This window comes from Hemicordylus capensis, chromosome 4, assembly GCF_027244095.1.
Source record: "Hemicordylus capensis ecotype Gifberg chromosome 4, rHemCap1.1.pri, whole genome shotgun sequence".
Lineage (NCBI taxonomy): Eukaryota > Metazoa > Chordata > Lepidosauria > Squamata > Cordylidae > Hemicordylus > Hemicordylus capensis.
The window spans coordinates 96,929,539-96,953,396 of NC_069660.1; the positions used below are offsets into that span (position 1 = coordinate 96,929,539).

The 23,858-nt window shown below is 44.0% G+C and overlaps 1 protein-coding gene across 1 annotated transcript in view; it reads right to left on the reverse strand.

Moving 5' to 3' along the window:
• Nucleotides 1–23,858, reverse strand: part of USP24 (ubiquitin specific peptidase 24) — a 195,879-nt gene that overhangs the window by 64,613 nt on the left and 107,408 nt on the right. The window contains exons 38-46 of the mRNA XM_053242957.1: nt 22,718–22,779; nt 21,563–21,754; nt 20,439–20,556; nt 19,012–19,156; nt 18,638–18,757; nt 16,388–16,513; nt 16,080–16,178; nt 15,900–15,982; nt 2,185–2,326 (exon numbers count right to left, since the gene is read on the reverse strand). Coding sequence (XP_053098932.1) covers nt 2,185–2,326; nt 15,900–15,982; nt 16,080–16,178; nt 16,388–16,513; nt 18,638–18,757; nt 19,012–19,156; nt 20,439–20,556; nt 21,563–21,754; nt 22,718–22,779 — 1,087 coding nt within the window. The remainder of the gene's footprint in view (nt 1–2,184; nt 2,327–15,899; nt 15,983–16,079; nt 16,179–16,387; nt 16,514–18,637; nt 18,758–19,011; nt 19,157–20,438; nt 20,557–21,562; nt 21,755–22,717; nt 22,780–23,858) is intronic.

Consider the following 23,858-nt stretch of genomic DNA (forward strand, 5'->3'; position numbering starts at 1 on the left):
TTTTTCTTGTTTTTTAAGAGGGTAACTTAATTGTCGGTGACAAAGCCTCTGGTACTAACGTTGGAGCTAAAGGAGCAGTGGGCTCCAGGTGCAGAATATGAAACAAGCTCGGTACCAGAGCTTTAGATGAGCTGGCAGTGGTCGGTATAGATGCCAGTATTATCGGTGAGTCTGATGTTGCGGTCTGAGTGTGTCTAAAACTCTCTTCCACAGAGCACTGCCTAGCGGAGGGAATCAAAACGGATTTTGATGAGTAGCGCTTATTCCCAAAGCCATGAACGGAGCCTGGATGCCCTGTTTTGTGGGCTTGTTTTGTGAACTTTAAGCGTACAAGTGCGTACAAGTTTCTGTCATTTGTGCCTCATGAGGCAAAACAAGCAGCGGCTGTGGCCGTCAGCTGAGGGACGTTTAACCCTGCACCTCATGCACCGTTTGAAGGAGACCTTAGTGGTCATATACTGATTGCAGATCCCTGACCCTCGTATCCTCACCGGGAATGGGGGAGGGGCATGTGCAGGGAAAGCAAATGGCACAGTACAACAGGAGGAAATAACAAACCAAAAGAGAAAAGACACATGAAAACGTAGAGAAGGGATGGGGGAAAATCTCTCTCTCTCTCTTTTGGTAGAAGCTTAGAGCGATTCCAGAAGAAGTTGATCTGTCAGTGAACAAAGAAAGACTGAGGGAAGGGGCAACGCATGCAGACAAAGATGGAAAGGGGGCAAGGATCCCAGCAAAACTACAAAGAAGAGAGAAGCCTGGAATGTTCCCGAAGTGGGTTCTGTGCAGGTGCAAGGCCCAAATGTGTAATATACAGCGACCACACCGAAGAACTTGATATTAGAAAACAAATTCCTTAATCAGTGGGCAGGATCTAGACTATTGAAATTAAGTAATGTCTCATTCATTTCAGTGGTACTTAATTATGATTAACTTAGACTGCATTATGATTGACTTAGATTCTGCATCACATACAGAAGTTGGCTTATGAAATATGTAGTTCTCCCTCAAAAACTACCCAGTAAAGAACATTATTTAGAACAAATCTTATAAAACATCACACGTAATACATAATTTACACATTAAATTATCCAGACACAAAAACATACATCCATGCTGGAAGCTGAAACAGTGTTTCTACCCCTTCAGGAAAGAAAAATGATTATTTATCCAAGGATGTAAAGGCAGATCAATTTTCTATGGAAAACTGCTGATTTTTTATCCACCGAAAGGTTCACAAATCTCCAACCCCATCCTTCTCTCACTTTTCTTGTACATTGTTTACTGCCTGTTCATAACTACTCCCCCCTCCCACCCCAACCTACAACTTTGATGCTATTTTTTCTTGCAATGTCCTTATTCTGATTTGGCTTTGTGAGGTAATAACCTCACCAAATCTGGCTACATCAAGGTGTGTTGTGATCACTGACCAATTGGGCTTCCTTGTCAAGAGGTCTCTATTTAGACATTTTGACAAGGCAAGCCCATCTGGGTCAGGGATCACATCACATCATGATGTAGCCAGGTTTGGTGACATTATGACTTTACAAAGCCAAATCAGGCCATAGCTCCCTGCCCTTAATTAATCTTACACAAACCAGACTATGGGCAGATTCCAATAATCCTTTCCTCTCTTCATATTATTTCAGAATAAATGAAATAGGAGAATGCACTTCTAAAAAGCAATACAGAAATTTAAAATTCATGTGAATTTACTATTCCATCAGCAGGAACTTTCAGGGATCCAGATCAAATGGATTGAAGATCACATGGATTCTCCATGTCCAAGATTTTGGAGCAAGACACTAGATTTCTGCCTGGACCTAGATTTCCAGCAAAATCTATATGGATTTCCATATTTAATTTTCTATGGAATCATCCCCAAAAACATTCCTTTGGAAGAAAACATTACATTTAGTTTCACAGCCCAGCTCAACCATCAAGCCCACCGGTGAGTCCTTGAGCAAATCACTCACATATTGGTAAGAGGGTAAAATGGGAAAGTCCCTTCTATGCCACCCTGAGCATGATGGAGAAAGGATGGGATATAAATATGATACAATGAAGAAAGTGCACATTTCACTTCTGGGGCAAGGTTTCAAACTTTCTCAGCTCAGTCTGTGCAACCTGTTTCTACAGAAACTCAGGGTGTTTAGATTTCCATGCAGAGGAAAAAAGCAGTACCTTTTCTTTACACTTCTCACAGTAGTAAGCATTACTTCCTTCCAGAATTTCTCCTCTAACAAACTGATCTAGTGAAATTTCCAGGCTTTGACATGAAGTGACTCCTAGATTGAGAGCCACAAAGGCTTCCTCCCGTTCATACCTGAATCAAAGAATACAGTAAGTTTATAAGTTGGCAAACAATGTTAGAAATACTTTTTATTCAGCTGCAGAGATGTCATTTGTAAACAGTGCCCTTCATCAGGCCTTGTGCAGATGTAGTGCTGCTTATCTCCTATAATGGTTAAAAGCATGGGCTGTGGAGTCATATATCCCCTTTCTTTTCCCATGTGAACTTCTCTCCTCTTCCCTGTCAGTGTGAGCCGTGCTGAGGTATGATAAGGATTACTTTGTCCAGACAGAATCCAGGACATCCTGTCCTCAGAATGACTTTGTCCAGATAGAACCTGGTGTAAGGAGAGTCAGCCCAAAGGGCTATCAGCTCCCTGAATCTACTTGCTGATGTTACGGCAACCAGGAAGGCAACTTTTAAGGGTAGAAATTTAAGGGAAGCAGAGACAAGAGGTTTGAATGGTGCTTCAGTGAGTGAAAGTAAAACCAAGGAGAGACTCCAAGGTTCAGTGGGCTCTCTGACTGGTGGGAAGAGGTTATTTATTCCTTTGAGGAATATCTTAGGATGAGAAAACACTGTGCATCCATCCCAGCCTGGGGATCTTGTGGAGAGGGCTGCTAAGTGAAATTTGAGAGAAGGATTTGAAAGTCTTGATTGTTTTAGACTTGTCAGGTGTAGAAGGATATGACGGACTGACACATTGTAAGTCCCTGCTCAGTGTATCCGGCAGGGTGTTGTCTGTGCCTTAGATGTGTTGGGCAACTGATGGACGAGGTAGTTTTGCTCCATTCCCATAGTTGCAGTGCTAGGTTGCAGAGGGACAGTGAGACTGTCCCCCCTTGGTGCTTGATGTAGGCAACTGCCATCATGATGTCCAGCACAACCTACACTACTTGATTCTTTAGAAGGGGTAGGAAGGACTTTAGGGCATGGAAAACTGCCAATAATACCAATAAATTTATGAGAAGGGATTCTTGCTGTAGTGTCCATTTGCCTTGGGTGTGGAACTCTTCACAGTGGGCTCCCCAACCTTTCAGGGAGGAATCTGACATCACTGTGAGTGAGGGAGTTAAAAGCTTGAAGAGCATACCCACTGAGAGGGTCCATCCTGATTCACCACTTCAGTGATCTTAGTACAGATGATGGAAGTGTCAGCTACATGTTCTGTCAGAATTCGGTTTGAATGCCAAAAGAAACCAGTTCTGGGGTCTGTGCATTCAAGGTCTTGCATGGGGCACAGTGACTGTGCACGAGGCCATCAAATCTAGCAGTATTTGCACTGCCTGAGCTCTTTGCTTTGGATTGAAGGAGGAGATCAGATTTACTATTAACTGTTTCCCGTCTTCTGGAAGGAGACAATTAATGGCACACTCTTTTCGATTGCGAGTCCAGAACCACACCAATCACCAAATTTGTTTTTGCGGTGTTAAGACAGATTTCTTTAAATTGACTCAGATCCCTAGTTCTACTAGCAGGTCTAGCGTGTATTGGACCTGAGAGACTAGGGTGTCTCAAATGGACCAAATTCTTGGACCTAATGTGAATCTTAAGTACTTCCTGTGTTCTGGCTGTATTCTCACCTGGAAATATCAAGCAATCAACCTTTATTACGGTCACAGATCAGCATAAAGTATTATTATTATTATTATTATTATTATTATTATTATTATTATTATTATTATTATTACCTAAGTAGCAATAGATTTTATACTCTAAGACTATCATAAGATGATTTAAAATATACAATAAGAAATATAAAAGATGCTAAAATACATTCCTAACAAAATGATTTAAAATATAAAAAATAGGCTTGTGACTGCACTAAAAATCTAGCTATGGCTCTAATAAGAGACATAGTAGACTCTGGGCTACATTTTGATTTAACTATGGCTGCAATAAGAAGCATAGGAATAAACCATGTAGCAGTACCCTAGATTGCATTGCATACTTATAAAGTAAGAAAAGGTTTAAAAAGATTTAAAACATATAAAATCATGACAGTCATTTAAAATAATAAGAGCTAATATGCGTTAAAAGGATATCATATAATATACACAAAAATCTAACCCAGTAAAATAGTAGCCAGGAAGTTGCGGGTCTATAGGTTGTTGGGTTGCCACACTAAGGCAGTAGCCATGGCTGTCCTCTAGTTCATAGAGGTGGGCTCTGGGCACGCATGATCATCGTCCGCTGGATATTAATTGCTGATGCACAGAACCTGGCGACACTGTAGGTGGCAGCAGGGTTGCTATCGGAGAGCAGCAAGGAGGTATAAAACTGGTCCGTTCGCCCAAGACAGCCATGTAATAGTGATAAGGCACTACAGAAGAATATGTCCTGCTGTTCTACCTGCCCTGAGCCACAAGGGCACTTGCGCTCTGAGATTGGGATCTTCCTATAGCGACCTTCAGGCACTGCTGAAGGAAGCACATGGCAGTGCGCCAGTGTACTGGTCCTCCTATGCTTTGGGACCTCCAATTGCATTAGGTATGGCAAGGGGTTGCTGACATACCCGAGTCCTTCACTTACAGGGAAGTCAGGGGCCTTGCCTATGTCAGATTGACACTCTATATCCATAATACGTTATTTGATTAGTGCCTTGGCCGGGTTGTACCCCAAGTTAAGTGAAACACGGATAGTCCCAGGGACTTTATTTTATTCATAGGTGTCTGTTTCCAAATGGATTGGAAGTCATCACATAGCATTAGGGGGCTAGGCCTGAGGGGGAAAGGGAGAGCTTTAGCCAGTAGTTCAGTATGGTCATCCATACCCTTGCCTCCACTTTCATTAGGCTTGTCTCTAGTTGCAGGATAGCATTATACACACATCTTGGTACTTGAACTGCTCTTAGGAACTTTGATTGCACACATTCCAGCATGGAAAAGTTGGGGAAGGGGCTGAGCTGGGCACCGTAGAGTAAATGTGCTATTGGCTTGGCTTCATACAGTTTTAGCGCTGAGGGTATATAGTGGCCACCTCTTGTTTGGAGGAACTTAAGAATAGCGGAGGAGCTCCTCTGTGCATTTAGTGCTGCATACTCCCCATGAGTCTTCCTAGAGCCGGGGGAATGCAGGACTATCCCCGGATATTTAAAGCAGGGGCGTAGCAAGGTTGGAGGGGGTCCAGAGACAAGATTTAAAAATGGACCCCTCGCTGATATATATATACACACAATATATATAGTGCACTCACACTCACATCCCCATTATGAATACGGTGAATATCTGGTTCACATTGAATCTATTTTTTTTACTCTCTGCTCCTGCCAATCTCCAAGAGACTCAACATAATCCATAGGGGGTGCAACATGGGTGGGTGGGGAGTCATGTGAAGTGTCTCTGGGGGGCCCCTCGAGGCAGTGGGGCCCCAAGATGACTGCCTCCCCTTGCCTAATGGTAGTTACGCCCCTGATTTAAAGCAAGGGACCTGTTCTATCTTTTGCCCATCTATAAACCAGGAGCGGGTTTTGAACCTTTTGGCAAAAGCCATGATTTTGATTTTGTGGTAATTAAGCTCCAGCTGATCTTCCTTGCAATACTGGGCCAATGCCTTCAGTGCTCGTTTAAGGCCAACTGAGGTCCTTGAGAGCATTGCTGCATCATCCGCATATAATAGGGTGGAGATGTGGGCTCCTGCAAGTTTAGGGGGATGGAAGTCTAAGCTGCTAATTTGCCCCACCATTGTATTGATGTAGAAGTTGAATAGTAACGGTGCCAAAATGCAGCCTTGTTTTACACCCTTTTGTGTAATGATGGCACTAGTGAGATGTCCCTGCTGGTTGCACCTTACCTTGAATGATGTGTCAGTATGTAGCATACGTATTAAGTATAACAATCGCCGGTCTATCGAGGAGGCCTCTAGCTTCTCCCATAGTTTGACTCTTGAGATGGAATCAAAAGCCGCTTTAAAGTCAATGAAGGCTACATACAGGGCCACGTGGAAAAAGCATCATTCAGGTCTAGCATCACAAACCATTTTTTACTTGTTAGTAGGGGAAGAATGCCTTACAAGGAGATCATCCTGAGTTTTCTGGCATTTACATATTTGTTTAGGTTGCGTAAGTCCATACACCCATACACAGAGGCCTCCATCTCGTTTTGGAACCTGGAAATAGCCCGAATAAAAGCCCTTCTCCTGGTCTTTTAAGGGATCAAGTTCTATTGCCCCCTTCTCTAGTAATGATAGTACTTCTGCTAAGGTAGGAGTTGATTGGGTGTATTTGATCCCTGTGAATACGAGGGAGCTTGTAAACTTGATGGCGTAGCCTATCGTTATTATGGACGACACTCAGGGATCTGATGTGATGAGATGCCATGCATGGGGGAAAAGCATGGGCCGTATGGGAGAAGTGAGTTGCGTCCAAGATATTTCCTGGTCCTAGCAGTCTGCTTAGACTGGTTTTGGGACTTGGTCCTTTGTTGCTGTCTTTGTCTAGGGTTCTATTGATGTTTTGGAGTATATCTAAAATATTTTATAGTCTTTCCTCTGACTGCTTGAATTGGTATTTTTGTCTGCCAGAGGACCTATAACTTTTGGGAATAGGTCAGTTGTTGTGGGTTTGAAGTGAAAGTCCTCACTGTATAACGTGTCCCATTACATCCGTGCCTCATTACATCTAACTTCCTTATCCACCGGGGAAGAGTACTTTCTGCCTGATTTACTGCTTACAGCGCAACCATCAGTGAATTTGGTGGAGGGTGCTTAAAGGGGAAGGGGCAAGATTCCTCTTGTATCCTATACAAATTTTTCAGCCTCTTAGATGTTGAGGAGGCTGATGGTGTGTCCCAGCACACATCTGCAGAATTGGCTAGGACAGGCAGTATTGGTAAAGATACTGGTTGGGTGGCTGAAGAACTGGCCATGAAGTCATGCATGGGATCCTTGACCTCAAGCATTGGTGCTTTCAATTCCAAGCCTAAAGCTTTTGCCATGTCTGCCACTTAAATTGGATATGACTTGGACTCCTCTGTAGGCAAGTTAGAATGGAAAGAAAGGAACGAAAGGGTTATCTGTTTGAATGGAGTTCCCTTCAGAAGAGAAACTAAAATTGTATTTCCCTCCAGAGCACGCTCTCTCTCTCTTTCGGGTGATTTCCCACCAAGTGGTAGATGATCTCCGGATCTGGTTCAGTCCAGTGAACACAAGCTGGAGATGTTACTTTCTCCTTTCCAGTGGTGGGAGCTAGGAGCTTCTGGCCTCTTGAAAGGAGATTCTGTAATCTCCTAGGACTAAGCCAATGCTCTTTTGCAGGAGCTTTTTCCAGATCACCTTTGAGTTGCATAGTTTTCCATAGTCAGAATTCATCAGTCATATGGCAACAAAGGTGAAGGCAAGTAGTAAGGGTCTCTATAACACCCGAGTCCCCGTATGTAGGCTAGATCCAGGGCACCTGGAGAGCTCCAGTAGTCCACTGGTTGTATCACGGATGCAAAGTGTGGAGCAGAGTGATGGAATCTCTCTCTCAGGGGTAAGGTGAAGAGCAAAGTGGGGCCACTTTTGCAGGGGATGCCAATAGTGTGTTTGGAATTGGTAGATTCCAAATCCTCATCCCCATCCAATCCATTTAGGGGAAAACCTTTGAAGGTAGAACCCGACGGGGTACTAGGAGTGGAACCAATTAAAGACCCCAGGTTTCTGGAAGTTGTCTTTTCTTGAGTTTTCGGGGAAGCCTCTCTGGATGATAGGTGCTATTCCTTGCTAGAGATCGAATGCACAAGATTGAACCATAGAAGAGTCTGGAGGAAAATCGATTATGATAGGTGACATGGTTTGCAGTACACTCTTTATAGGGGTGTCCTTTTATTATTTATTTATTTATCGATTTTTATACTGCCCTTCCAAAATGGCTCAGGGCGGTTTACAATTAAAACAGTGAGCCAGCTGTGAGCCAGCGTGGTGTAGTGGTTAGAGTGGCGGACTAGGACCGGGGAGACCTGAGTTCAAATCCCCATTCAGCCATGAAACTAGCTGGGTGACTCTGAGCCAGTCACTTCTCTCTCAGCCTAACCTACTTCACAGGGTTGTTGTGAAAGAGAAACTCAAGTATGTAGTACACTGCTCTGGGCTCCTTGGAGGAAGAGCGGGATATAAATGTAACAACAACAACAACAACAACAACAACAGAAATCATTAAAACCAATAACAATTAAAACAGAGATATAAATATTAACACCAATTTAAAAACATCTTTAAAAACAATTAAACTATCATAACAATTAAAACCCTGAAAACCAGGTTAGCAATTAAAACAATTAAAACTAATTAAAAACCCTGAAAGGCCAGGCCAAAGCTTTTTGCTTTTTGACGGTGTCATCGATATTGTAGTCACAACAAGTTTTGGTATGAAAGCCGACGACACTGAGCAGGTAGCTGTCAATATTGATGTCTGAGTTGAATGTTTTGTCAAAAGAGATGTGGTGTGATCAGTGTCAGTGTCGAGGTCATTATTGGTGTCGACATCGGGAGTATGTGGAGATAGCCCTGGTGTCGGACATTGTTGTGGGTTTCGACATTGACAATGTCAATACTGATGGTTTCAATGTCAACATGCAGTGATGTTTGGAACTTGACTAGCCCGAGTTCGACTGCTCATGTTTGCACTTCTTATGGTGATGGCATTGAACAGCCTTGTCCACTGATTGTGGTTTTTCAAAAATTTGAGTCTCCTTGTTTTCAATCGCATGAAGTCGCCCTAGAGCCTGAGGAGCGGCGGTCAGCTGACATCAACGCAGTTGACTTAAGTGGCGCTTTTGGCATTGGAGTCGGTGGTCTGAGAGCGGTTTCTTAGAGTGCTGTTGAAGACAGAGTTCCCTGCTTTTCTGAGTTTGCCTCAAAAAGGCTAAACAAATTTTGCAGGATTTTATGTTGTTTCTCTTTCTTGGGCAGATTAAGCATTCATTGTGCCTGCCAGAGGATGGTAAAGTACATCTACAAGAGGCACACTTTTAAAATGTTTTCTTAACGTCCATTAGAAAACAGAAAGCCAGAAAAAAACAGGTTGCTTACCTGTAACTTATGATCTGGATGTGATCCGTTGTAGCCATAAGGAATGCGTTCTGCGCCTGTGCAGGGACCTCGCGGGCTGATTGACTAGTTCATCTCGACACCCCTCCCGCCTGCACGTGCCGTGCTGAGTCCGTTAAGAGTGGCGGTTGGGGCGTCTCCTCCTCAGTTTCTCGCAGACCACCTCCAGGGGCAATCTGCAAGTTGAATAGTCCCTCTCCTCCAACTGGTACTGCAGCGGGGATGGTCAGGGAGGGTACTTATGGCCACAATGGATCACATCCAGATCATAAGTTACAGGTAAGCAACCTGTTTATCTGGAATGTGATCCGTTGTAACCATAAGGAATGGGTGATTAGCAAGCTTCTACTTTCCGGAGGTGGGTGCAGTCGACCCGAAGCCTAAGCCAACATCCTTTTTAGAACCATCCTTCCGAAATTTGCTTCTTGCGCCATCCTCAAATCAATAGCATAATGTTTGATAAATGGCTGTTGAGAGGATCATGTGGCCACCATGCAGATATCCGACATCTTGAGGCCTGACAGGTGGGCTGCTGACGCCGCATAAGCCCTAGTAGAGTGTGCACGCACTGTTCCAGGTGGTGCAATCCCCTGGCATTTATATGCCTGAAAGATTAGCTCCACTATCCAGTGAGCAAGTCGTTGGCGTGAGACTGGTCGCCCCCTACGTTTTCCTTTGTATGAAATAAAGAGTTTTCTACTTTTCCAGAAGGCATGAGTCCGCTCCAAGTAATACAGAAGGGCCCTACGCACATCTAACGAGTGGAGTGCCTTTTCCAAATCTGTCTCAGGGTCCTGAAAGAAGGTAGGTAGGATTATCTCCTGATTCAAATGGAAGTCAGTCACTACTTTTGTCCGGAAGCGCGGATCCAGTCTCAACACTACCTTGTGAGGATAGAAATGAGTATAAGGCTTATCCATACGAAGCTCTGTCAACTCGCTCACTCACTTTGCTGATGTGATTGCCACCAGAAAGGCAGCCTTTAGGGATAATAGTCTAATGGGTATAGTTTCCAGTGGCTCAAAAGGATGCTCCGTAAATGCTGACAACACCAAGGACAAGCTCCACTGCTCCATTGGCTGACGTACAGGCAGATACAAATTGTTAAGGCCTTTTAGGAAACATTTACTTTCCGGATGGGAAAATACAGTTGACCCATCCCAACCCTTATGTCTCGCTGAAATGGCAGCCAAATGGAGCTTGATAGAAACATTGGCTAGTCCCTTCAACTTCAGTGAAGTCAGGTAAACCAAAACCTCATGTGGTGTGGCACGCAAGGATTTGATCCCCCTCTTTTTCATATAAGTTGTATACCGCTTCCACTTGCAAGCGTAATTGCGCCTAGTGGACTCACGCCTGCTTATTCAGTAAGTTATCTTTCACAATCTGATTCTCCAGGCTGTTATTTTAAAGGCATGAACCTCGGGATGCAACACCCTTCCCTGTTCCCTTTTGCAACAGGTCCGGTCTTTGTGGAAATCTGTGGAAGGTGCCCCGCGATAACTGTAGAAGCGGAGAAAACCACAGTTGGCATGGCCAGTAGAATGCAGTCTGCTCTGTCTTGAATAATTCGTGCTACCACCCGTTCTAGTAGAGGTAACAGAGAAAACAGATATAGCAGACCCGCATTCCAGGTGTGCTGAAACGCATCCCCCAGGGACCCCCAACCTATGCCTGCACGTGAGCAGTAGTTGGCACACTTTTTGTTGGCACGTCTTGCAAACAAGTCTATTGAGGGGACCCCCCATTCGTTGAATACTTTCTGGAGATACATGTCCTTTATTTCCCACTTGTGCCTCTGGCTGTAGTTGGTGACTCTGCTCAGGTTGTCGGCCAAGCAATTGTCTACCCCCCTTATATGGAGTGCTATTGGATAGACAGGGTGCTGCACGCACCAGTCCCACAGTTTTGGGGCGAGCAGACACAATGTCAGAGACCGGTCCCCCCTGGTGGTTGATATAGGCAATCGCTGTCGTATTGTCCAACTGCAACTGCACAGTTTCCCCTTTGAGTAGCGGCTTGAACGCCTTCAGGGCTAGAAATACTGCCATGAGTAGTTGATATGTTGCTGAGTCTGAGGTTGTGTCTAAGTGCCTTGGATGCAATGGTCCATGCAATATCCCCCCCCCCATCCTGTCAAGGATGCATCCGTTGTCACCCAACGGGAGGGGGTCAATGCCACGAACAACACCCCTTGTGTTAGATTGCGCTCCTCCATCCACCAGTGTAAACTGCTCATAACTACCTGTGGCATGGTCAGGTGCATGTTCTGACTGTCCACATTGGGGCAAAAGTTGCGGAGGTACCATTGTTGTAGCGTGCGCATGTGCAGACGTGTGTGCTGTACAGTTGTGGTGCAGGAGGCCATTAGACCTAACAGCTTCTGGATCCACACAGCAGGTTGACACGGGTTGTTCACAAATTGTTGGATGAGTGAGTGTCTCTGGTAAATGCACTCCTGAGGCAAAAATGCCCTCTTTCTTTCTAAATCCAGCACTGCACCAATGAAGTCTACCCGATTCATTGAGGTGAGCTTTGACTTCTTCCAGCTGATGTTGATTCCAAGGTCTTCCAACAGGCATACCACCTGTCGTATTTGTTGGACAAAATCTCCTTGCTGTGACTGACCAGGAGCCAATCGTTTAAGTACGGGTAGACCATCGCCCCCAGCGTCCTCAGGTAGGCAACCACAACTGCCATAACCTTGGTAAAAACCCTCGGCGCTGTTGACAGTCTGAACAGGAGAACCATGTATTGCTATATTTGACTTCCCACCGTGAACCAGAGATACTTGCGGTGGTTCTCCTGGTTGTCTACATGGAAGTAGGCATCCTTTAGATCCAATGTCGCTGCCAACACCCCATGGATCAACAAGGGCAGGATAGACTGTGGAGTGACCATTCTGAATTTCCTGGTCAATATGTAATAGCTGAGAACCCTCAGGTCCATTATAGCCCAGTTCCTGCCATCTCTCTTCAGGATCTGGAAATAACGGGAGTAATAACCCAATAGTCTGTTCGCCCACTGCACTGGAGCAATCGCCTGCTTTTCTAGCAAAACCCTGACCTCCTCCTATAGTATTTCCATGGCCGGCGTGTATGTTAGTCCTGAAAAAGGAGGCTTTCCCACAAATTCCAATGCATACCCCATTTGTACTATTCGTAAGACCCACCGGTCTGCTTGGGCATAGCTTGCCAGTTTGATGGAATTTCTGGCAACCACAGGACCGATGGTGGGGGTCCTGGGTAGACTGGCCGGCGTTGGTGGTATCAGGCCAATGTTTTGAATGTGCAGTGGATGAACCGTCTCATCAAAAGCCCTGTTTAGGATCTTCTTTATTCTGCCGTGCTGTATTCCCCTTTGTCTTTTGGTTATACCCCCTAGGGCGTTGATAGGGCCAGTATTGCCTTTTTTAGTCCTTCCTATCCTGGAATCTATTGGGCCTCTGACGTGAATAAGAGCGGACCTTTGATGTAGTCCCGGACGCACCCAACAATGCCATAAAGGTACGAGCCGTAAACTTTGACTTTTTCAATGCTCCATAGATGCGTCCGTGTCCTCATGGAGCAGTCCCTTTCCATCAAATGCTAGAGATTCCACCCTGTCCTTCATATCTGGCTGGAGGGTGGTAGAGCGGAGCCAGGCAAGCCTGCGCATGGCCACAGCCGTAACCATCGTACGAGATTCTGTCTCCACCAAATGTTTAAAGGTGCTCAACTGCTGCCTCATCACTGCTGTGGTTCTTTCATAGGTTTCGTTAAACTTCCACTGGAAGTCCTCTGGAATCATAGATGTTGAGTCCTGCAATAGCACATCCCATAACAGGTGATTATATCGGGCCATAAAGGCCGCATAGTTGGCAACTCGAATTGCAAGAATAGCAGTGCTATAAATTTTTCTACCCATGACATCTATCTTTCTCCCTTCCTTATCCGCAGGTGTTGTATGGCGGCGACCACCCTTGGACGTCGAGGCACAGTCTACAACCAATGAGTTGGGTACTGGGTGACGCAGTAGATAAGTGTTGTCTTCCTCGGTAATCCTGTACAAATTCTCCAAACGTTTAGAAGTCGGAGATGTGACATGCATGACCTCCCACACTGTCTTTGCTGCTTTACTGATTGCTGGGATCATAGTGAGCGCAACCAGGTGAGAAGCCCTAGATTTCCCCATCATATTATATACTTGGTCTGCAACATCTGCATCTGGAGACTTTAGATCCATCCCCAGAGCCACCGCTATATTCCTTATTAGGGCGTGAGGAGAAGACTTCCTCTTCCTCTTGGCTTTTCTAGAGGTTGTACGGTTGGCGTCTGAAGCTGCAGGGCTTGTGGCTGAAGTGGCACGGCAGGCGGCTGAAGCTGCACGACTGGCAGAGGTCGAAGGGGTGATACTGCCTGCCCTTGAATAAAAGGACCCTGTGGCTGTACCACTGGGTGTGGAGCAGAGGGTATCTGCAGGGATTTCCAGTGTAGGTAATCTGCTTAATCCCCGGGTGACGTGTGGCGGAATCCACAAGTGTGGGTTGGTTGCCCAAAAGGCACCCACTGATGCCCCAAGTGGTATCTCGTAGAGGACTGCAGAATGCGGCAAGGTTGAAGCAGGCAAATGTACTTCTGACAGCCAAATATGTAGAGGTGAGTAGGAAGGTGTCCTGGGCAGTCGAACTGGTTCCTCCTCATCACGCTGATCATCGAGGCCTGTGCTCAGAAAACCTTGGAAAGTAGACCCCGACGGAGTATTCGAAGCTGAGTCCAGTAGGTCATGTAGTTCTGTACATCGCCCACCATCCTGCACATCAAAGCCCGGTGTCCTAGGTGTAGAAGGAGATTGAAATGGGGTTCTCGCTAGAGAGAGCAGATGAGGAGCTCTTCCTAAAGCTGCAGCTGCAGTCAAGGCTGATGCCGACGTCAAGGGTGCGCTATAAGCTATGCCCTGGTCAGACGTTGTCAATGTCGACATCGATGCAGAGAATACTAACGGAGCTGTCGATGTCAACAATGCAGGTTGAGACGTCGATGTCGAGAGAGGCAGCTGAACCATCAATGTCGAAGTTGATGTCGGAGCTGGATGCTGAGTTGTTGTGGTCAATGTCGTGGCAGTCGATGCTGAGGCAGACTCATCCGTGTCACCCTCAAAAGCTTGTGCCGATACCAGGGAAGGGGTACAGTGCGCCTTCACTTTTGGCGCCTCCAAGCCCTTAGTACATTCCCGATCCTTTTGTTTCCCCTTTCTAGAAACATCCTTGGGCTTCTTGAAAATAATCTCTGTAGACTTTGCAGCACTCGTCAACATGGTTTTAGACTGCTGCCTTGCAGCTCCGCGATTACTCGACTCCGGGGAGCCTGGAGCGCACGATGTCGATCGGGTGTCCGACATCGAAGGGGAGACCGATGAAGTGCCCAGCCGAGGTGTAAGTGGGCGGAGTGCCTCGTCATATAAAGCTGCCCTGAGGTGCAGTGCCCTATTTTACCTTGTCTGTTTAGAGAAAGAGCAACATCCTTTACACGTTGCGGTATTGTGCTCCTCTCCCAGGCACATTAAAAACGTGTCGTGGTGATCTGTCGACGGCAGCTTGGCTCGACATTTTACACATCTTTTAAAGGTTTTTTTTCTCTTCCATTGCCAGATAGCCAGCAATGAAGGCAAACGACCAGTCATCAAATCCAATAGTCCGTCACACAAACGCAATCCGATATCCGTTCTGAGGTCAATTTACAAAGGCAAACGATCTTTCAACAAATCCGTCCAGTAAGAGTAAATCGTAATCCAGTCCAAATCCAAGTTCAAATCAAGAGTCCAAAACACTTTCTAAATCTCTTTCGGGGAGCAACAGCTATGAGGTTTGATTGCTAAGGAGGTCAAAGAGAAACTGAGGAGGAGATGCCCCAACCGCCACTCTTAACGGACTCAGCACGGCACGTGCAGGTGGGAGGGGTGTCGAGAGGAGCTAATCAGGTCCCTGAGCGAGGTCCCTGAGCAGGCGCAGAACCCATTCCTTATGGCTACAACGGATCACATTCCAGATCAGACTGTTATCAAAACCAGAAAATTACTGAGGAGAACAAACCAGAAACAAAAACCAGAGAATAAGTTGTAAAACTGTTTGTAGTCAAAGCCAAGGAATCAAGAAATATTTTATATCGCAGGAACTGGGATGAGATGGACCTAATCCTTGATTATGCAAGCAGCATGGTGGTTGAGAAGTAACTGAGGAGAAAGGTGTTCTCCTTCCAAAAATAATGGTTGCACCACGTGCTCGATTCAGCTGCGCAGGCACAGAACCCAAGTTGTGAGGGAACATGGATCACCTCAAAGATCATACTACTTTCCACACTACTTCAGAAGCTGAACAATTAAGAGTTTTGAATTATGCACAAACTACCTGTATTTGATAAATACCTTGACATACACAAAAGGAACCTGTACACTGCACTTGACAGCACGTGGAAAGTAGATGACCCACACCAGATGCTCTCATCCAGCAGCAGAGAATGGGTGTTTGTCTTAAATTGCTCCATATCTGTCAACTGTCAACTATGGCTTACTGGCTGGGATTATCTACTAAACAGCCACTCACCTATGAGGACAATCCTTGCAGATCTTCTGATCAGAGTAGATGCCCTGAAAAGTGTTCTTAAATATTTGGTCTCGTCCTATTTTCTGTAAGAGATTGGAAGTGTCAATAGCAATTGGCTTGTAAAATGGTGGCTGTGTCATAGATATTCACTATGCAATTATAAAAGTATAAAAAAATAACCTTGAGATATTCATCCAGCTGATCTATAAGACTGGTGAAGAACTCATAAGCATCTTGTTGCTCACGTACGTAAAGCTCCTTGTTCCACATCTTGAAGATCTATAAAACAAAAATGTATTTCAAACAGTCACCACTTCAGAAAACATTTTTACAAGATCTTGAGACCACTGAAACTTTGGCAGAAATTGTATATTACATTTCAAAGTATCAGAGATATTTTAGTACAGCTGTTTTTCAAATGCTTAGATTCAAACATACATGTTAAATCTGGGGGAATGCATGCTTGCTGAACAAAAGGGAAGAATTACCTTCCAGAAGTTTTCAGGTATGTAATACTGCAGTTTGCTTTCCATCAGATGACCAAAGAGAGACTGAACCTGATAGAACACGCTGTCATCGGGATTATCCATGTCATCATCAATTGAAAGCAATGCCTTTAGAAGAAATCATTTGTGACAAGTTTACTGAAAATGCATGAAATGGAAGAACCAACCACCAACTTCACTTCCAACTTAATCTACACTTGTGCTGCTTGATAGTGTTATGTTTAAAAAGTAGCATAAACACCAGACATTAAGGGTGTGTGTGTGTGTGTGTGTGGGGATCTACTGTCAAATTTGCAACAGAATTCACCTACCCAATCCTTTCCCAATACTCTGCATAGTCAAAGTCATGATACAAAAAAGGAACAGTTTAGTTTTGCTGCATTAGTCAACACTAACAGTAACTAGGATGTTTGACTAATTTGTAGCATTTGGGAAATATTCAGCACACCCAACTCATGCTTATTGGCTGTTTCCACCTTAAAGCTTGGACCTGGTCAAGTGAATGGAAGGGGAATTAAAGAGTGGGGTGATGTGGCTGCCCACACATGGAGAGACTTCCTAAGAGGCTGCACGTCCTGTATGGATGGAATGGGGCTGAGCTTTGCCAATCCTGGTTGGCATTATAGTGTGGCATTGGATCGGGTGAGGGGTGAGACATCGTGAGATACGGACCAGGCCTCCCTCATCTGTCTTCTAAACATATTCGAGCAGACCAAGAGCCCAGTCTGCAGTCTCCATGTACTGTAACTCTGATTCATTGCCAATGTAGCACTTTTTCATCAGGTAGGGACTGGTTTAGCTTGGAAAGTCCAGCTGAGGGTGGGGTTGCATGCCTAAGTCAGTCCTGCACTTGGGAAGGGTGGGTAATAAATGCCTTCTTTGTGGGTTGCTAAGAGCAGCACTGCCAACTTGCATTGGCCTCTGCCAGAAGTAATTCTCCTACCTAGTTAAGCCAACTAGCAATGATGCAGGGCTTTCGTCTCATCTGGTCTACCACACTTGAGTCCCAAACTACTACAAAAATATTTATATACTGCTTTTCAACAAAAGTGCTCAAAGAAGTTTACATGTCTAAACTGATGTCTAAACTAGCTAGTACTGGCTTAACCTCAAAGTTGGGGACTGTTTTCAGTAGGGGTGCGCAAGAAACCCATTTTGCATTCTGTTCCAAGCTTGGAAAGGAACGCAAAATGAATTGAATGTTTCATTGGAACAAGAAGTCGAGCCAGTGGTTCTAATTAAATAACCCCGTTGCATCATAATGTTCCTGTTCCGAGTGCCATTTTGCATTCTTTTGGCTTCTGTGCATGTGTGGTGGTCATTTACATGGTCTTGCTAACTACGCAAATGGTCACCACGTGTGCGCAGAGGACAGAAGAGCACCATTTTGGATTCCAAAATGGAGCTCCGAATGGGTCAGAACATTCCGCCTTAAAGGGTGTTCTGTTTCAAGCTTGGAACACTCGAAACAGCCGATTTTGAGGCATAACATTCCACACATCCCTAGTTTTAAGAAGTGTACATCAGCTTTCCTTCCTTCCAAATCTTTGGCGTAGTGGTTAGAGTGTTGGACTAGGACTGGGAAGACCCAAGTTCAAATCCCCATTCAACCATGAAACTCACTTGGTGACTCTGGGCCAGTCATGTATCTCTCAGCCCAACCTACCTCACAGGGTTGTTGTGAGGATAAAAATAACCACGTACACTGCTCTGAGCTCCTTGGAGGAAGAGCAGGATATAAATGTAAAATAATAATAATGATAATAGTAGTCGAGAAGAAATTAAAACAAGTTAAAATAATTGACATAGCGATAGCAGAATAGAAGAAAAAGAAATAGAAATAACAATAAAATACAAAGATCTACAAATTGAAATTGAAAGGCTGTGGCAGAAAAAGACCAAAATAATCCCAGTGGTCATTGGCGCCCTAGGTGCAATTCCAAAACACCTTGAAGAGCACCTCAACACCATAGGGGCCACAGAAATCACCACCAGCCAATTACAAAAAGCAACTTTACTGGGAACAGCCTATATTCTGTGATGATATCTATAATAACAGCAACAACATTCATAACAAGATTCAGCCATCTCAGGTCCTTGGGAAGGACTCGATGTCTGGATAAAACAAACCAGTCAATAACACCAGTCTGTGTAAACAAGAAATAATAATAGCAGCAGCAGCAGTACATCAGAGTAGTGGTCAGACATCCTAAAACCAAGAAAAAATGTTACCTCAGGAAGTCCTGGCTGCATATAAATCTGTTGGAAGACTGCATTCATGTAACATGTAGCTCCACCATTCTTTAGCCCCACAAATCCTGAAATGGACCGACCATCTACAGGTGGGAGATACTGGAAGGCAGGGGCAGATAGGAAAACAGAGAAAAGGCAAACTGGCTTATTTGTAGCACAGGAAACTAGGTGCAAAATTGAGTGTTCTTGGCTCAACGACTCTCTCTCTCTCTCTAATAGCCACTCCATGGGGCCCCTTTCCTATACAGCTATATGCCATTATTTCAATCTAGTGTGAATATCTGTAATTTATTTTTACATAAGCTTAGTTATAGTGAATAATTCCATTTACATCAAAGAAACCATTTACTTACATCAAAATCCTTGGAAAGAGCTGGATCAAGCTGGTGATGCATAGAAAGCAGTTCTTTTGTAATAAGCTGAAGATTGGAAGGTGAACTATCAGCCAGCATTACCAGCACTTCATATGCTGCTAATCGGCTGTTCACTGTGCTGCATCTAGAAAGAGAGTAATACATCTTCATGCTCCATATTCAGCATGAGTTTAGTTATATCTATCAAATGACCTACTTCCAACAGTTGCCAAAGGGAATCAAAAAGTCAAGTTTAATACCATCTGTGCAGTCCAATTTAAAAACCATTTGGGGAATTTTATTTCCCAGACCAGTGGATGTTATTCATTTTGCAGAAGTATAAAGTGCAAAAGTTCTACTTATTTCTCATTCTCCACTACAAAGCAATAGCTGGTTCTAGATTGCAGATAAGAAAATGATTCAGCAGAAAACATACTTCGATTTTGACACTAAATTATCAAATTCAGAGCTGGGAATAAGTTACAATAATAAATATAATCCTTACGTTGTTAACCCTGCTAACTTGGCAAAGAGGCACCTTTTAACATGGTGATTCTCTTTATTTAGCAGGGGGAGAGTAACTGGCCCTATCCACCCCCAGTACAGTACCTCCAGTGACTGTTGCTGGTGTCATTCTTTGTTTCTTTTTAGATTGTGAGCCCTTTTGGGGACAGGGATCCATCTTATTTATTATTTCTCTGTGCCATTTTTGGAAGGGTGGTATAGAAATCAACCAACCAACCAACCAACCAATCAAATAAATACATTTAAGTATAAACTTTAAAAAATTAAGTTCATATTTCTTGATGTAACATTCAGAAATTTTGAGAAAAGAGTTGCATTTTTACTATGGATTGTAGCAACCTTTCCTGTATGTTCCATGATTTGAGATTTTTGCTCAGATGCTTTAGTGCTTCTCAAAGAGATTCTGGAAATGGCATAAAAGCAGCCATGCAAATTCTAAATACTAGCTCCCTGTAAGTTCCAGAATATACGTTATAAATACCAGAATAAGTAGTTCTAGAAAGGCATTTATAGTTTGTTGCCAAATACCCTCTAGAGTTAAATATCTGAAGTGTATTCTTCAGATGTGAAATCAACACCTTCTGGTAAAAGTTTTTTAAAAGGGCCCATGAGAGCAATTCAGATGACTTATAATTAAGTAATATTTCAAAGTGTTCCTCAGTAGACTCCCCAAGGAACACAGTTCTTCCCAGAATGTTTAATTTCCAACCATTTCAGGGGACAAAATAACACTCAAGTGCCGCTCTCTGCAGATGATGAAACCTAGTGTGATGTTGAAACTTAAAAGGAAAATGAAGACTGTCTTTGCCTTTTATGTGTGCACAAAGCTGAGTACACAAAGATGGTATACTCCACCTTAGCCAGCAACTCATTGTTTAACACCACCAATCAACTTTACTTACTTTGGGTGGAAATCTTGCTGAGTAACAGCAACACTCCCAGCTGGAGAATGGCTGTTCAGGATAATTCGAGATGCACGGAAAAGGAAATCATCTAACAATGGTTTGATCAGAGATGAACCTATGAAACGAGAAAATCTGCACTCGGTATTGAACATTACAATGGCCATGCAACAGAAAGGCATCTAGTGAGCAGTATTGGAAGGGACCATAACTCAGTCCCTGAGCACATAGTTTGCATACAAAAGATCCACAGTTCAAATCCCTGGCATCTGCAATTAAAAGGAAAAAGAGCTGATCATCTCCCTTGGAGAGCTACTGGCAGTCAGAATAGACAGCATTGAGCTAGATCAGGGATTCCCAACCTGTGGTTGCTGAACTACAGATATAGTTCTACATTAAATTGTAGCTAGGGATGGCCTGAATATACGAGAGGGGAAGCAATGGCATGTCTCAGCAATCCCACTCCCTTCCATACTGACAACTGAGTGATGAGACACTAAGTGAATCTATCAAAGGGTATCACACTTTGCTCCTATTCCGCTGTAAGGTACTCATCAGGCTGTATTTCCCCAGAAAAATGTCTGCACAGTTCCCACAATCTTTTCTTGGGATTATTACATAAAACCAGCAAACAGTTTTCATTTTAAGCTGTTACTTCAAGCATACTCTGCATACTTTTAGTGGGCTCTACCACTCAGAATCAGAGCACCTCTGCTGCCTCAGGTCTTATTCTCCTCATACCTCTCTGTCATACATCCTTTTTAAAAAGCACACCCCATGGTGTAAAGCTCTTCATTATTTGTGGCAGGTATTCAGACTACATGATTTGAAGGATGGTTTGCCAAGCACATTTTATGGCAAAATGTCAATTCCTGAATATCTGTATGTACAGAAGTAAATATGCCTGTAGAGACACAGTGTATTTTGACACATCTGCCCTTCCCAACAATTGTACAGAAGAACAAGAATGAGGCACTTGTTAGAAAACTCTAGCTGGAGATTATCCAGTTGGAGTAAAGGGTGAGGTGACCATAACCCACAGATACTTCTATGATGCATACTGCTACAGGAAAAAAAAGGGGGAAAAAGGGAATAATCAAAATCAAAATGAAAGCAATAGTGACCTAGCAATTCCTTCTCTGTCCCACACAGTGAGAGGAGAATCTTAATAAGCCTCAAATGTCCTGCCAGCAAAACATTGTCCGCTTCACTGGTTTCACACTCGGCTGCACGGGTGGGTTCAAAGTTATCCAGCCACGTGATCTCATCCTCTAGCATGGCAGCTGGGCTGATTTTCAGCTGTTCCATTTCTGAAGCTAGGTGATAAACACAAGGGGAGAGAGGTGATGGAGAAAAATCAGACCTAAAGGATACTTTCTTTCAGTAGAACAAAAAGCTAACAGCTCAGTTTCAGTCATTAATATTAGGTTAACATTTTGTTCATGTACAAATTAACATTTTTCAGGCCTGCTCAACTTAGGCCCCCCAGCTGTTTTTGAACTACAACTCCCATAATCCCTAGCTACATTGACCAATAGCCAGGGATTATGGGAGTGGTAGGCCAACATCTGCAGAAGCGCCAAAGTTGAGCAGGCCTAATTTAGATGAACCTAGTACTATTCTTTGGGAATTAAAAATTAACACAGCCCTAAGATCCTGCACATACATAGATAATACTGAACCACATGTGAAGTTATTGAAGTCACCAGTGTTGACCACTGCAACTTTCATCAGAGACCATAATGCATAATTCAGCATCTAAGAAAGCTTTACAAACCTTTACTGAGAAGGCCAATTGCCTTACCACTTGCACATGTTCTCTATTTGGAATACAATGCACAAATATCCACAGAGTTACAGTATTAATATATTGTATGTTGAGGAGTGAGGTGGGATATTTCTCACTTAAGCTCTGAAAGTGACTGAGTCTTTGACCAGTTCATGGCCAGTTTTTTGTTTTAAATTCTGTATCAGAATACACAGAGATGTCACAAAGAAGAACTGTTTGCCATAAAGAGGAAGAATGAGAAAACAATAAATGTTGTTTTGTTAAAAAATGAATATCACATTTTTCCCTCTGGAAGTTCAACCCATAATATTCTTGATTACTCTTTGTAGGTGAGGTTTAATTAAAATTCCATTTTCTGGACAAGGAACTTGTTCCCTTACCCAGAAGTGCCATGTTCTCTGCCAAGTCTTCCTTTACCCAGAAGTACCAAGGACTATCCCCCTTGCCCAGAAGTTTGAAGTGCCAATCGGCTTTGACTCCTATTACTTACATGTAAGATCATCCAGCAATTGGCATCTGAGGTCAAAATATTCTGTACATTGGGATAAGAGTCTAAAAACAAAATTGAAGCAATGAACACTAGGAAGATTTCATAATAAGTGTTAGAAATATTTTGCAGGTTTTTTTCACGTTCACATGTACCAACTACACATGCATGCACCTGTCAAATGTCTAGATATGAATAAATTGCATGAATAAAAAGTCGCCACCCAAGACCTCTGTGTGCTTGAGACAGGGAACCAAATGCTGTCTGCGCCACCCTCCCAGTCACTTGCATGAGAAAAACAGGTTGCTTACCTGTAACAGATGATCTGGTAGTGGTTCCATACATACATAAGTAGTGGGTTCTGCGCCTGCGCAGATGAGCTTCGGGCAGAATTCGTTAGCTCCTCGCGATGCCTGCAACTGCCGATTGCATGTGACTGCAGTACCCTCTAGTGGCAGTTGGGCGTCCCTTCATTCAGTTTCTTGATGACTGTCCAGTTTCTTGATGGCACTCGTCATCTTGGCTCATGGGGGTACAGTAGCTTGCCCCCTTAGCTGTGGGGATGGACGGGCGAGTTTTATGTATGTATGAAACCACTACCAGATCATCTGTTACAGGTAAGGAACCTGTTTATCTAGGTAGTGGTTCCAACATTCATAAGTAGTGGGTGAATCGTGAGCTGCCTTGATGGTGGTGGGTGTGCGTCGCAAGTTACTGTAACACCTGTTTCAGTACCGCCCTTCCAAAGACCGCTGCGGCTGTAGTCCGGAGATCTATGGTGTAGTGTCTTATAAATGTCTGATGAGACGAACAGGTAGCTGCTGTACAGATGTCACTGAAACTAATGCCTGACAGGTGTGTCACTGACATGGCATACGTTCTTGTTGAGTGTGCCTTTATGGAAGCCAGAGGGCTCACACCCTGCTGGTCATATGCAAATTTGATCAATTCTACCAACCAGAAGGACAGCCTCTGGTGTGAGGCAGTGTACCCCCTCCGGTGCCCCTGAAGGTTTACAAACAGATGCCTTGTCCTTCGGACACGCAAAGTAGCCTTTAAATAGTAGAGCAGTGCCCTCCAGTGAATGCATCACTCAGTCCAGTGGAGTGTTAGGATTATGGAAAATGGATGGCAGCACAACATT